The 14,251-nt window shown below is 48.0% G+C and overlaps 3 protein-coding genes across 4 annotated transcripts; 2 read left to right on the forward strand and 1 right to left on the reverse strand.

Moving 5' to 3' along the window:
- Positions 1 to 7,751: 7,751 nt before the first annotated feature.
- Positions 7,752 to 8,311, reverse strand: LOC9633931 (acyl-CoA-binding protein). The gene is made up of 2 exons (XM_002981683.2): positions 8,001 to 8,311; positions 7,752 to 7,853 (listed from the first exon to the last, which is right to left on the reverse strand). The coding sequence occupies exon 1, from the start codon at positions 8,277 to 8,279 to the stop codon at positions 8,013 to 8,015; it is 267 nt and encodes an 88-aa protein (XP_002981729.1). The 5' UTR covers positions 8,280 to 8,311; the 3' UTR covers positions 7,752 to 7,853; positions 8,001 to 8,012.
- Positions 8,308 to 9,949, forward strand: LOC9648304. 2 transcript variants are annotated; one of them, XM_024686740.1, is made up of 8 exons: positions 8,308 to 8,404; positions 8,455 to 8,644; positions 8,702 to 8,771; positions 8,868 to 9,143; positions 9,249 to 9,365; positions 9,427 to 9,597; positions 9,647 to 9,770; positions 9,819 to 9,949. In XM_024686740.1, exons 1-8 carry the CDS (start codon positions 8,380 to 8,382, stop codon positions 9,941 to 9,943), a joined length of 1,098 nt encoding a protein of 365 aa, XP_024542508.1. In that variant the 5' UTR covers positions 8,308 to 8,379; the 3' UTR covers positions 9,944 to 9,949. The 2 variants fall into 2 exon arrangements, with proteins under 2 accessions (XP_024542508.1, XP_024542507.1); XM_024686739.1 differs by lacking the exon at positions 8,308 to 8,404 and having other exon boundaries at positions 8,420 to 8,644.
- A 7-nt stretch (positions 9,950 to 9,956) lies between these two features.
- LOC9648137 (protein NRDE2 homolog) lies at positions 9,957 to 14,119 on the forward strand. The gene is made up of 13 exons (XM_024686738.1): positions 9,957 to 10,105; positions 10,167 to 10,561; positions 10,630 to 11,044; positions 11,095 to 11,430; positions 11,487 to 12,088; positions 12,171 to 12,332; positions 12,381 to 12,699; positions 12,748 to 12,858; positions 12,917 to 13,256; positions 13,329 to 13,542; positions 13,601 to 13,819; positions 13,883 to 14,039; positions 14,095 to 14,119. The coding sequence occupies exons 1-12, from the start codon at positions 9,992 to 9,994 to the stop codon at positions 14,028 to 14,030; spliced, it is 3,375 nt and encodes a 1,124-aa protein (XP_024542506.1). The 5' UTR covers positions 9,957 to 9,991; the 3' UTR covers positions 14,031 to 14,039; positions 14,095 to 14,119.
- The last annotated feature ends 132 nt before the right edge of the window (positions 14,120 to 14,251 follow it).

A 14,251-nucleotide genomic window follows, 5' to 3' on the forward strand; every position in this document is an offset into this window, starting at 1 on the left:
TGTCCAACTTGGGTAGACAGTCCTCTCCTGTCTCCGCAACCTTGGACATTTGGATAGCACCTTCTATCCATCATTCGCTAGGGATTTAGTCCCTTGAGCTTTATCCATTACCCTCGCGACAACAAACACCACCTTCTGGTGTTCTAGAGTGTTTGGGTGTCCCAATGATGGCTTTCTTGACAATGAGTATTTCCTTTTATGACATTGACTTACTATATCGCAACATAAGCAACTTATCCCCCGCAAGGGTATATCCGACTTCCCTATGCTAGAAGTCTTGGGTAGCTATCTTCTACCCATTTAACCAGTTATTTTGCACCTCTTGCTTAGTTGCCTCATAGTTGTCAAGTCTTACAACTCATTGCTTGGTGCTTTCACACCTCCATCATTATCTGGGTCACCGCACTCCAACTGCATGCTTTGCAGCTTAGGCTATGCCATTCCCATTTCCATTGGGATTCCTTTGGCAAGGGGTTCTCATGAACCCACCAACATAGCCTCAAGGTATCACACTTTGGCACATTTGGTGTCTCCACACCATCGGCTCCACGAGCCTACCTCTATGACACTTCTTCTTTGTGTCTAAGTCTTTGCCAAGACCAATGCCACTCTTTCTCATGCCAACCATCTGTTAGCACTACACCATAGAGGTCACACACAACTTTGTGTCAAAGTTGTTTTCTTTTTTGGGAACACCTTCCCCACGACTTTAGCATGGCACATTTTGCCATCGATGAGATACCCTCTGTTCTCATCCTTGGATCCTATGATCCCCCCCATCTTTCGTGGGGTACAACACACCTCAGTCCAAATGCTTCCATCAGTCCTTTTAGGACCATTCCTTGACTCTACTTGAGTCATCCAGCAGTTTTGGACTTGGTTAATCCACAGACCCTTAAGGTCCTACTTGTGAGGCACTAGCTCACTGGAATACACTTTTTGCATTCCTGTCCTACTCAAAAGGACTATTTTCACAAGTGTTACTCCGACACTTGATTTTGTTCTCTGGGGGCAACTTTTGCCCCTTAGGACTACTTGTCCATGCGATGAGAATACCACTCATCTCTAAGTACACCCCCCAACTCCTTGGGTTGTTCCAGCATTTATTAAAGGTAGCCCCGGCTACCATTTCAAGGACTTGAGTCCTCTTCCGTATTTGACCTCCCACGGTCATTACCTCTGGTCTCACATTCATGAGCACCAACCTCAACTATATGAGGATAATCTTGTGACTCCTTTATTGTTTTGGAGTCTCTATCTTTCCCGTGATCCCAACTTTAGTTGTTTACCACAACAACCTTAGCCAATTTGCTGAGACAAATGCTCATCCGGATCACATCCTCAACTCAATGAGGAAAACCTTGCACTGTTCCCAAGATCCCAAAGTCGTTCCATTATTGGCCCTTTTCTATCCACCACCTCGTCTACAAGTTCACACATGAACTGTAATGGAGAGCCATGTCTTCCCGACTTGCTACTCCTCAAGGATAGGCCCACTCCTCGGACCTTCCGATGCCAACACTAGTGGTGATATACTTGAGCACCAATAAAAGTCGGACTAAGGAACAGCTCCGATACCAAATTGTAAGCGACTAAATTTTCCATTCTACTTTAGTCACTTAACCACACCTCTGACCACTTGGAGGAGTCTCATTCACAACCTCCATAAGTCCAATCCAGGACTTGGGACTTGCTAACCCCGAGAATGGCATCCATGCCACTCAACATTTGCACTTGGTCCAAGTGCTCCACGTGTCCGATCCCATGACCGACACTCAAAGGTACCACCGACATAGCAGCCCGTTACGCTAAGGCTATGCCCAATCACCTTTGCCACACTGGTAGTCCAATACCACTTGCATCACCGTCTTGGCTCTCCAAGACTAGGCAAACTATCCGTGAGTGGTCATCTCAGATCCACTCCTTAGCATCCTTAGGATGCCCACCGACAAGGGGAATAGCCTTCCCCAATATCCCTCTATCAGTCCCCACTAAGTCCCTTTCTGCCCCTGGCCGTGTTTGCCAACACTGCCACTGGATCGAGACCCACAGGCCCGACCACTAAGTCCCACGGTCCTCTGGGACTTCCTCACCACACGACTGTGTCCTTGGTCACTACCCCAGAGGACTGCTCCTCTTCCTTTCCACAGTCTGGGCCTTTGGGACAACATCTCGGAACACCGTGGCTTTACGCGAGCCACCTGGGTACTCTCCTCGCCTTCTGCCCTTGGGTGCTCTAGCCATGGGCTTAGAGTGGGTTCTGTTGAGCCACACCAGGTATCCAAGTAGGTAGTGCCACTCACACTTGGACTGGGAGCATCGGCCAGTCGATCTCCCGGGGGAACTAGAGCCGGCTCTTGAACACTTCACCAAGCTACCCCGCTTGTCGGTCTGTGTTCACTCTAGTCTTGGACTTCCCAGTGGGCAGCTCATCACCCAACACTGGGTCCGGCCTTCCTGGGCCAAACTGGCCTTTCCTGGCCAAACTGGCTCCACTGCAGTCCTCCCCCTACTATACTTTTGGAGCTCACCAAACCCCCCAGGGTCTGGGAGACGAACGCTTTGGGCTTTCACCCTCTCAGGCTCCGGATTCGGACTCGGACTCGGACTCGGATTCGGACTCGGATTCGGACTCGGACTTGGGCTCGGGCTCGGTCTCGGCCTCGGCCTCGGTCTCGGTCCCGATCTCGGTCTCGGTCTCGGTCTCGGTCTCGGTCTCGGTCCCGGTCTTGGTCTCGACTTCGGACTCCATCTCGGACTCCATCTCGGACTCCATCTCGGACTCCATCTCGGACTCCATCTCGGGTCCATCTCGGGTCCATCTCGGACTCCATCTCGGACTCCATCTCGGGTCCATCTCGGACTCCATCTCGGACTCCATTTCGGGTCTATCTCGGGTCCACCTCGGACTCCATCTCGGACTCCATCTCGGACTCCATCTCGGGTCCATCTCGGACTCCATTTTGGGTCCATCTCGGGTCCACCTCGGACTCCATCTCGGACTCCACTTCGGACTCCATCTCGGACTCCATCTCGGTCTACCTGGGAGTCCATCTCGGACTCCATCTCGGACTCCATCTCGGGTCCATCTCGGACTCCATCTCGGACTCCATCTCAGACTCCATCTCGGCGTCCATCTCGGACTCCACTTCGGACTCCATCTCGGGTCCACCTCGGACTCCACTTCGGACTCCAACTCGGGTCCATCTCGGACTCCACTTCGGACTCCAACTCGGGTCCATCTCGGACTCCACTTCGGACTCCAACTCGAGTCCATCTCAGACACTCCCACGTGTCATGTGTTGGTCCTTTTGGGTCCCTTTTTGGAGCCTCGCCTTTTGCTCGCTTCGTGCTCGTTCCTCGAGCACTTCGTTGGGAGTTCCACTCCCGCTCTTGACTTTTCAAGTCGGAGCTTTTGGTCCAAACGTGTTACGCTCGTTTGGCTCTCGCTTCGGCCACTACCATGTGGCGCCCTTCCGGCTCCACTTTGGGGCCTAGGGATTTTGTGTCTCACAGCAATTTGGCATTCGTTTCCGAAGTCTTTTGCTTCGTGCGGAGCCTAATATGTCGGAGCGGATCAAGCTAGGAATGTTGTGGCCAGCACTTCGTCAAGATCTTGTTGGCCTTGTGCATGCACTTGCTCCTGCCACCCTTGACGATGCTCTTCGCTTGGCACAACGTTATGAGACGTCGCCTCTTCCACTTCTCGCTGCACGTCCTTCAGCTCCACTTCCTATGAGTGATGGTCCTGTTCCAATGGAGGTTGATGCTGCTGCTACTCGAGTCCAAGGACAAGGGCGAGGACGTGGTCGTGGCCGTGATGTTCGTTGTTGTGATGAAGTTGGTCATACTTATCGGCGTTGTCAGCGCTTTCCGGATTGGTGACTTCCATTTCCTGGGTGGAGACCTTGGCGTCAGCAACGTCCCGTTGGTGCTGCTGCGGTGGAAGGTTTGGATACCGAGGTGCATTCGGGAAACGAGGAGTCGCGTGAGTAATGGAGAGACCTTGTGCGAATAAGTTAGTGACCCCTCCATCTTTCTTTCAGGAGTATCATCAAGGGGTTCATTCGGCACCAGTTCATCCAATGTTTATTTTCCAAGCTCGTTTTTATAACAAGAGGTCTCCTATTCTTCTCTCCGTATTGGTTAATATAGGTTCAAGTTTATCTTCTATTGCTCGACCTGTTGCCACACGTTGTCGTCTACACTTGCGTCGTGCGGCGGATCCAGTTTTCATTCTTTATGGCAACGGCCGTACACATGCATGTGCACGAGATGAGGCGGACTTGGTTGTGCGTGTGGGCGATCTCGAGCTTGAGTTGCAGTCGTTGCGGGTGGTGCCGAGTCAAACTTTTGACCTCATTCTTGGTATGGATTGGTTGCAGCGCAATCATGCCAAGTGTGACTTTGAGGCTTCTTCCCCTTGTCTCATACTTCCTTATGTTTCATCCATCCCTCTCACTTCCGTACCTCTTCGTCCCTCTACTTCTACCTTTGCTTCCATTACTTTTGTTCCCCCACTATTTCCTCTTGTGTTTCCATCTTGTTCTGCTCTTCCCTTTTCCGATCCCTCCGATGATCTTTGTGTTGCAGTTGTTGACCAACTCATGAAGGAGTATTCTGATCTCTTTGAATTTGACTTATCGTCTGGGGCCAAGATTGCCACACGTCATCCCATTCCAACCAGGGATGCTCGTCCAATCAAGGTTCCTGTTCGTCGTCGGTCACCCAAGGAGATCAAGATTTTATGTGCAAACGTCAAGGAGATGTTGGAGAAGGGTGTTATTCGGAAGTCGCGGAGTCTTTAGGCATGTGAACCTCATCTTGTGATGAAGCCTGATGGGAGTATTCGTTTCTGCATCGACTATCGTCCGTTAAATGAAGTGATGATCCCGGACGTGTACCCTCTTCCTCACACTGCTGATCTCTTGGATCGTCTGGGGCGAAGTCGTTGGTTCACCAAATTAGATCTTGCTTCTGGGTATTGGCAAGTACCGATGGCTGAAGAAGATATTCCTAAGACTGCTTTTCGTACACCATTTGGTTTGTACGAGTTCTTGGTGATGCCGTTTGGTTTGAACAATGCTCCAACAATTTTTCAGCGGATGATGGACGAGGTTCTTTGCGATATGCCGGAGGTGACGGCTGACTTCATTGATGATGTCTTGATCCACTCAGAGGGGATGTGGGAGGAGCACGTTCGTGATGTTTGTAAAGTGTTGGATCGGCTACGCGACGTTGATTTAAAGTTGAAGCGGTCAAAGTGCATGTTTGGGTCCAAGGACACAACTTATCTTGGGTACTGTATTTCTCGTGAGGGTTTGCAAGTTGATCCTGACAAACTTGTGGCTGTTCTAAAGTTCCCTACTTTGAAGTGTGTGAATGATGTGCAACGCTTTTTGGGTAAGGTGTAGTATCTCAGTCATTTTGTGGATCATCTTTCCGATCGCACTACACCATTGCAAGCGTTGCTGAAGTCATCAATGTCATCTTTCATCTGGTCTCCGGATTGTGAACGAGCGTTCGTGAATCTCAAAGAGCTATTGACGACTCCTCCAGTTTTGGCATATCCTGACTACACTCGACCTTTTATTTTGCGCGTGGATGCTTCTGACATTGGTCTTAGAGGTGTGTTGATGCAAGAGAGCTCGAGTGTGCCTGGTCAGCGCCATCCCATTGCATACATAAGCCGTACATTACAACTAGCAGAGATGAACTACTCCACGACGGAGAAGGAATGTTTAGCAGCAGTCTGGGTTTTCGAGAAACTTCATGCATATCTACATGGTTCTCGGACGTTACTTGAAGGTGACCATGCTGCTGTTACTTCATTATTGAAGCGGAAGAACTTAGTTGGTCGTACGGCTCGATGGGCTTTGAAGCTTCAGATATATGATTTTGATGTTGTTCATTGCCCAGGGAGTTCTATGGCTGATGCTGATGCCCTTTCTCGAGCTCCTCTTCCTTCTCCACTCACTTCTCATGTTTCTGATGAACCTGTTGTTCTAGCATCTGTGGATTTTCTAGATGAGGATTCTGTGCCGTCAGCGGTTGCTGTCCTTGACGTTCAATGTCCAAGGGTGCAAAGCAAGATCTACCTTCTCTTGATGAGGTTCGCGCGGCTCAAAAGATTGAGCCGTGGATTCGAAGGCTTCGAGATGGGTTTGAGAATCCTGCATCACTTGCTGATGACTTGCCTTTCTGGCATTTACATTCTCAATATCGCCTTGAAGATGGCCTTCTTTATTTTGTGGGGACGGATCCTGATGATCATTTACGGCTGGTGGTGCCTTTAGTGTTTATTCCACGGTTTCTCCATGCCTACCATGATTCTCCTATTCTAGGTGGGCATATGGGACACCGTCGTGTCACCGAGAAGTTGTGCAAGTCTTTCTATTGGCTAGAGATGCAATGTGATATTATCCGGTATGTGCGTAGCTGCGTTTGGTGTCAAGCTCGTAATACTCCTCCTTGTGCTGCGGAAGGACGGTTGGAGTCAATTGCAGTTTCCCGTCCGTTTGAGTTGGTGGCGTTTGATCTTATGGGACCTTTTCCACGATCGACTGCTAGCAATGAGTATGTTATTATTGCTTCTGACTACTTGACTCGTTAGGTGGAAGTTGGTGCTCTTGCTAGTGCCTCTACAACTGCTGTTGGATACTTCCTCCTCAATCGAGTGGTATTCCAGCATTCTTGTCCAGAGCGGATTCTTTCAGATAATGGTCTTGCATTTATGGCTAAGGTATTTCATGTTTTGACATCTCGGTTGGGGATACACCACACTTTTATGAGTGCTTATCATCCACAATCAGACTGTCTGGTGGAACGGTTCGTTCGGACATTCAAAGGGATGATTGCGAAGTATGTGAACTTTCAGCATTCGGATTGGGATGGTTATTTGCCGTCTTTTCGGTATGCCTATGTCACAGGGGTGCAGAGTTCTGTTGGTGCTTCACCATATAAACTTCTATATGGTCATGATCCAATATTACCAACAGAGCTGGGTTTACCTTCGCGATTGCCACGAGCTCCTGATGCTAGGTCATGGGATCAATATTTGACAAGTATTCTTCCACTTGTCCGAGCAAAGTCTGCTGAACACTTAGCTACGTACAAGTGGGACAACAATGGCGCTACAATTCCCATCATCGTCCACCTGCAGAGTACAAAGTGGATGATTTGGTGTTAGTCCGTTTTCCCCATCTTACGGTACGTGGTTTATCTAAGGGGCTCCTTGCGCAGTGGAAAGGACCGTATCGGGTGTTGTGGCAAGTTGGACCACAAGTTTATGAGGTTCGGCATGACGTTCAGCAAGCCGATCCTCCGGAGATTGTGCATGTGCAGCGGTTAAAACACTTCATACAAAAGGATCAGGAGCAATTAATACCGTTTACAGATCCGCCGATGCCTCCTCCTGATGTTCCTCCAGATCCCGGCCCATTTACAAGAGAACCCTGATGGCCTTCCATTATTCCGAGAGGAGGGGATGATGTGAGAGTCAAGTACGATACCGTATACTAATATTAGTGTAATGGGATTTTAGTAGCCGTCGGATTGGTTTCAATCTAGACCACTTACTCCTGTCTATAAGCTAGGGTTTTTAGGCTAATTGATATGCACATTTCTATATTCCTGTTCCATATTCCATGCATTCACACTATTATATTTTTTTTTATAAAATTTAAAACCTATCCATCTAAAAATTTACATTTTCTAGTATCTTCTAACTCCATATAAAAGCACAAAATAAAGAAGGTAGAAATTTATCCAATCCAGCTTTTGCATTTAATTTGCATGTGATTATAGACTTGCAATATTTAAAAACCATGGTCTTGTGAATCAATATCCCAGATCTGGCACATCAAACAACCCAAACTTTAGCATGAATCGCGATCCAGACAACAAAACAACAAGCACACAAATTCACTCGACATCCAAAAGTTAGATTAGCATGCATCAACATCAAAGAAGAGCAAGGAAAGAAGAAGAAAAGTTCTTACCAGGATCACAATCTAAGCGGTTGCTTCCATGAGCTGCTCCACCTTGGCGATGTAATCTTTCATGGCATCGTCGGCAGATTTGCCCTCGCACTTCTTCCAGGCGTCCCATTTGGCCTTGCCCTTGAAATCCAGCATCCCCGGCCGACTCGTCTCGTTGTTGCCCACCGTCGCCTGCTTGTAGAGCCCGTAGAGGATGAGCTTGTCCGCGTCGGTCGTCGTCGGCGGCAGCTTGAGCGCATCCTCGGCCGCCTTCTTGAATTGCTCCTCCGTCGTCGCCATAGCTAGATCGCACCAAGAACCCTAAAATCCAAAAAGCCACTTTCCTCTTCTTTTACTTTATTTTGTGTGGCGCCCCCGCGCATGCTCGTGGATTCCAGCAATGCCGTTGCCGATCGATCGAATCGGTAAATCTCATCGATCTCGATGCGGGAATGTGCGAATCACTTTCTTGCAGGGGAGATTTTGCCTGTGATCAAGCTGGAGGCGATGGAGCCATACGAGATGGGGCTCGCCATTGGGAAGCGCTTCTCGGCGATGATCGAGAGGAGATTGGAGCAAGATCCTCTTGTTCGATCGCAGCTCGTGCCGTTTTCTCGAACGAGCGATGGCGAGCAGCTTGTTGACGATCTTAGTGCCACGAACAGGTCTTTGTATTTTTTTGTTCGTTGCTCTCACGTAATGTACCTCCATTGTTCTTTCAGGAATGCGTTTCCTCGTTACTGGGACGAGCTTCGTGGCATAGCCGATGGAAGTGGTGCTTCGTTTCTCGAGGTAAGAAAAATTCCTTGGAGAGATAGAAGAAAGGAAAGGAAAGTCTTTCTTTCTTTCGATCGATTGTTCTAAGCTCTTGTATCGTTTTTTTCCCAGCTGCTGCTCTTGAATCTTCGCAAGGAGATTTTTCCTTTCTTACCAACCGAAGTAGCAAAGGCCAGAGACGTGAACTTGGAAGCGGTGGAATGCTCCGATATCCTCGTTTGCAGACCCGATTTAACTGTGGTGGCACACAACGAAGATGCGGACGTTTCAGTTGAAGGCCATGCATTCCTTCTTCACGCTGTTCTTCCACACGGAGTCTCATTCTTCGCATACACTTACGCTGGAGAACTTCCAACTTGTGCGTTTGGATTCAACAGCTTCGGTGTGGTGAGCAAAATGGTTGTACAGTTTTTCTTGTTCTTGCGTGTTTGCTCTGGTTTTCTGGGCTCACACTTTTTGGTTTTCACGAAAGTGTTTCGATGCTCTGGTCAGGCTTTTACTTTGGACGCAGTTCCTCTTGCTCCAAGCGAGACTGTTCGCGGTGGTGTTGGAAGGAACTTTGTGTCGCGAGATCTGCTGGAAGCGAAGGACTTCACGGATGCTTTGAAGGTACAAACAATGCATTTCTTTTGGTTTTTGTGTACACGTTCAAGCGAGAGTTACCTTGCAGAGGATACAAAATCCGACATTGTCTGCTGGACACTGCTATAACTTGCTAGACATCAACGCCAAAATGATTTTCAACGTCGAGACAGCATCCAAGCAGCGTTTTACATCTCTGCAAATCTCCGAAGCGCCATACTTCCACGCAAACATGTACCTATGTTTGGATGTCTCACAGGTAATTCCCATAAGGCTTCAAAGCATTCTAAACAAGTCGATTCCAGCAGGTTTCCAACGATAGCTCTCTCCATCGCCAGAAAAGAGCCGCTGAGATGCCAAAGAACTCGCTGGAGGAGATTCTAGCTGTTCTTGGCGATGGCAGTGACGAGCTATATCCAATCTACATGACAGGTAATTTGAACTCCTTCGCGTTTCTTGAGAAGATTTTCGTGATCACAGGTCCAAAACTATGCACACTCGTCACCGTCGTGTTTGACGCGAGCTCAAGAACAATGACATTGTATCATGGAAACCCAGCAAAGTCTTCCACGCTCCAGCTTGAAATATCCCTTGATAGTGTTTAAAGGTTCTCTTTTCTTTCTTATCAGATTTTAGGGTTATTAGGGCTAGCGATGGAGGAAGAGCGCCAAGAGCAGCCATCCGCGGCTTCATCCTCGTTCGCTCCAGCTAAAATCAAGACGCTCTTCCCCGCGTCGGCAGCCGGATCGCTCTTCCCGATCTTACAGGTGAGGCGAGAAATTTCGATTCGAACAACAAATGCAGCGTTGTTCTAATCGCATTTTCCAGGCAAAGCATTTCGATGCTGAGGCTCCAACATGGCTGAGCAATGCCAGCTTCTCTGAATCTCTTCTTCCACCTCGTCCTGTAAGTGTAGCGGTAGCACAGCCGAGTTTTAGAGAAGGCGATGGATCCGACTCAAATGGCGATGACGCGGAGCCACTGGGAGAGAAGAAAGACGGGGGCAAGGAGAAGAAACGAAAGAAGGAGAAGGATAAGGAGGACAAACAGAGGAAGAAGCACAAGAAGAAAGAGCAATCCGAGGATACTGTGATCGGTGCCCTCAAAGGAACTCGCTCCGAGAGGAAAGCCAGTGGTGGTATATGGGCTGGGGATGCTGGGAAGGACTGGTACTTTGATTTTCGGGGAGACAAAGACAATCTAGCATTCGAATCCTTGTACAGGTAATTTCTTTTCTTGTTCTTCCTACTTTGCAACCTGGTTTGAAAGCTTGAACTTCTTTATTTTGTAGACACGACATTGCTCGATACCATTTGCACCAGAGCAAGGAAGTTTTGGAAGAAAGGCTATGGAGGAGACGATTGGACTTGGTTAGTCCGGAGGGTGATAGCTGCTCGCAGGAGGAGTCAGTGAGAACAAATGGCCGGTATTGGTCGTCAAAGGTGGCTTCGTTGGAGAGGCGTCGGGACTTTAAACGTTTGTGCTTTGGAGCTTTGCGCTCAAAGAAAACGAGGCATGAAGCAGGAGCCTTGTATGACAACTTCATCGCTCTAAACTTGAACGAAGGCGAGGTTGAGGACCAGGTAGAGATTCCTCAAGAGAAGAGCTGGGACGATTACGTTCTAGACAAGCTGAGATCTTTCAACCAGCTTACGCACGAAAAGCCCGGGGATGAGAGTGTGTGGATCAGTTTCGCAAAATTTCAGGTACACACGAGCTATTTCTCTGGCATGCTCTAAAATCTTGTAATGCACAGGACGAACTCATCGAAGCAGAAAAGCGAAAGACAATGGTCCAGCATGCGATTGACAAGAAAATTTTACTTTTAGAGAAAGCCCTCGAGCATCATCCGAACAGCGAAGAGCTGATTCTCTTGTACCTGGAGACGTGCAGAAGGAAAGATGATCTCGATACGCTGATATCGAAATGGGAGCGGATGATCGTGAGACATAGCGGCAGCTATCGTCTATGGTGGGAATTTTTGAGACTCCGACGATCCACATTTTCTAAGTTCTCGGTATCGGCTCTTAGAAAACTGTACAGTCAAGCTCTTCAGGCTCTCGCTGCTGCTCGTAATCGGCAACAAAAGGAGGTAAGTTTTTTCTTCTTAATATGCATGCATATTAAATTTTTGTCTTCCTCTTTCAGCGTTTAATCGGAGATGATACTTCAAAGCTTGCAGAAGCAGAAGTTGGAGTCATCGCAATTTTTCTGGATCTTTGCCGTTTCGAGTGGCAAACCGGTCACCATGAGCTAGTGGTTGGCCTTTTCCAAGCACAGTTCGAGTATAGCTTTCTCTGTCCGCTTATCCAGCTTTCTCAGAACAACAAACTGAGATTGTTTGAGTCGTTTTGGAATAGTGGTGCACCAAGGATTGGAGAAGCCGGTGCAGTAGGATGGAACACTTGGATGGAGCAGAAAGAAGAGCAGATTCAAAACGCTAAAGCAATGTCTGCTCACAAAATGGAGGAAGAAAGCAGCTGGGCTGGATGGAAAGAAACCAATGAAGTGACAAAGACTGGAATGGAGAAACCAGCGGCCGAGTCGAGCATGAAACAGGAAGTTGACGACGCGGAAGAAAATGACGAGATTGAGGAAGAAGACGATGCAGCGTTGCTTGAAAAGCTTGGACTCAATCTCGACTTGACGAAAGATGTGGAAGTCAAAGACGCTCGTATTTGGAAACGCTGGTCCGAGGAAGAAAGCCAGCGTGACTGTTCACAGTGGCTTCCTGTCAAGCAGCGGTCGAGGTAACGAGCTATATATATATATGTGTGTGTGTGTGTTTTTTTCAGTGTTTTCGGCTTACCTGATAGTCTTTTATGTATGAAGAGCAGCAGGAGATGATCAGGATGAGGACGAGGACGAGGGACTGGAAAATATGGTCCTATTTGACGACATCAGAGAAAATCTCTTTACACTGACGACCGTGCAAGGAAAATTCTATCTCATGGGCCAATTTCTCGAGTTCTGCAACGTGCCTTTGTTTCAATGGTATTTTGTCTATTTTTCTTCCTTATTTAACCTGGTTTCCTGTTCCAGGTATTGCTCCAATGGACTCGGGTATAAAGAACGAATTGACTCGTTGGAGGTTTTAACCTCAGACATCCTAAACGCAAGCACTGACATTCAGGGCCTGGGAAATCTTGTGTTTCCGAAAGACTGGATCAAAGAGTCGAAGGGCCGGGCGCGCTTTGTCCGCAATACGGTTTTCCTGCTGAAGGACATCTTATCACACAATCTACACTTTCAGGAGGTGCTCCTTTCTTTAGAAGCTTTGGAAGCCAGTGAAAATGACGGCAATGACGGCTCTAGTGCTTCTCGAGCTCTTGCAAAGAAGTTACTGAAAGCCAGTCGACAGGTAAGAAGCTTCGCGCTGATACATCGTGTACTAAATAATCTTGTTTAGGATCTTACGCTATGGGCAGCATACGCTTGCTTTGAAGCGTCTACTGGAAATGTTGACGTTGCAAGGAAAATATTTGACACCGCGCTGACATCTTTGAGTGCTCTTCCAAAGGTAAGTTTTCCTGAAACGTTTTCTTTTTTTCCTTTTCCCCTGAGCTGTTTTGTTCTAGGAAGCACAATCGGATGCTTCTTCTATCTACCTTGCCTACGCCGAAGTGGAGATGGCACAGTGTGGCACTGACACCCAAGATTATCAAAGGGTGCTGTATATTCTACACTTTCTAGGACTCGGTGATCCGTATCAACCGAACTTTTCCACTCTGAGCGGGACACAAGTTTTAAAAGCACGACGTGGCTATAACGATCAACTGCAAAAGATTTACACGCTTGGAAAACTGCGCGAGGCGGAGGCATCGCTGGTGATTTGTGCCGCTTTATTTCACCAACTTACCGCAGGATGGCAGCCTGCCACCTCGATTTTTCAACAAATTTTGTCAATGCCCGTGCAAGGTACTTCAGCCACCAATTTTTTATTTTTATTTTTCATTTAAAACAGGTCTGATCTTTCTTTTTCCTGTTCAGATGGTCTGCAAGAAAACGTTCATCACGAACGTCTGTTGCATTGCTATACTACCATGCTTGAAAGCCAGAAAAACTGGGTAAAGCCGACACTTATTCGACAAGTTGTGAAAGAGGGAGCTATGCAGTATCCATTCAACTTGAAACTCCTCACTTCATTCAAGCAAAACACTCTCGCAAATGATACGCGTCGCTTTATCGACAAATTATCGCAGAGGTGGGTCGGTTTTCACGTCTGCCCTTTTCCTCTAAAACGAGTTTGCATGGCCTTGCAGGAAACAATCGAGCTTACAGTGGATTTTCGCATTGTCCTGCGAGGTCCCCATTGCTGGAGCAACCTCTCGCGTCCGTAATGTGTTTGAGCGTGCGCTAGATGCCGGTGGAAGCCAGCATTCCGTTCTTTTATGGCGCTTGTACGTTGCGTATGAGCTCGCGCAGAACAACAATGAAGGTGCCCGACGTGTTTTCTTTCGCGCAATCCATGCATGTCCATGGTACGTTTGCTAGCATTCATGTCAGTGCTTGAAGTTACTAACTAAAACGAGCCTTTTTTGAAGGTCCAAAGCATTGTGGATAGATGGTTTCCAGAAGATGAGCACTGTTCTTAGCGTCAAGGAATTGTCCGACCTTGTAGATATCATGCGCGACAAGGAGCTGCGCATTCGCACCGATGTGTATGAGATACTGTTGGAGGAAGCTGGATAAGCACCCCTGGTAGGTTCTTCATCTTTGCTTTGCTTTGCCTCTCAAGGTGTGGTTTTACTTTTAGGAGCAAATTTGAAGACGATCACCAACCTCTGTTCTGGGCTCTGCAGCTATTCGTTTTTTTTCCTAGTGCTTACTGCCCTGGTGTTTACTCCCAAGTGGTTGCAAGCTTCTGGGCACGCTGGGGTGGCCTTTTGGACAGCTGAGAATTAATGACAAGG

This window comes from Selaginella moellendorffii, unplaced genomic scaffold (genome assembly GCF_000143415.4).
Source record: "Selaginella moellendorffii unplaced genomic scaffold, v1.0 SELMOscaffold_50, whole genome shotgun sequence".
Classification (NCBI taxonomy): Eukaryota; Viridiplantae; Streptophyta; class Lycopodiopsida; order Selaginellales; family Selaginellaceae; genus Selaginella; species Selaginella moellendorffii.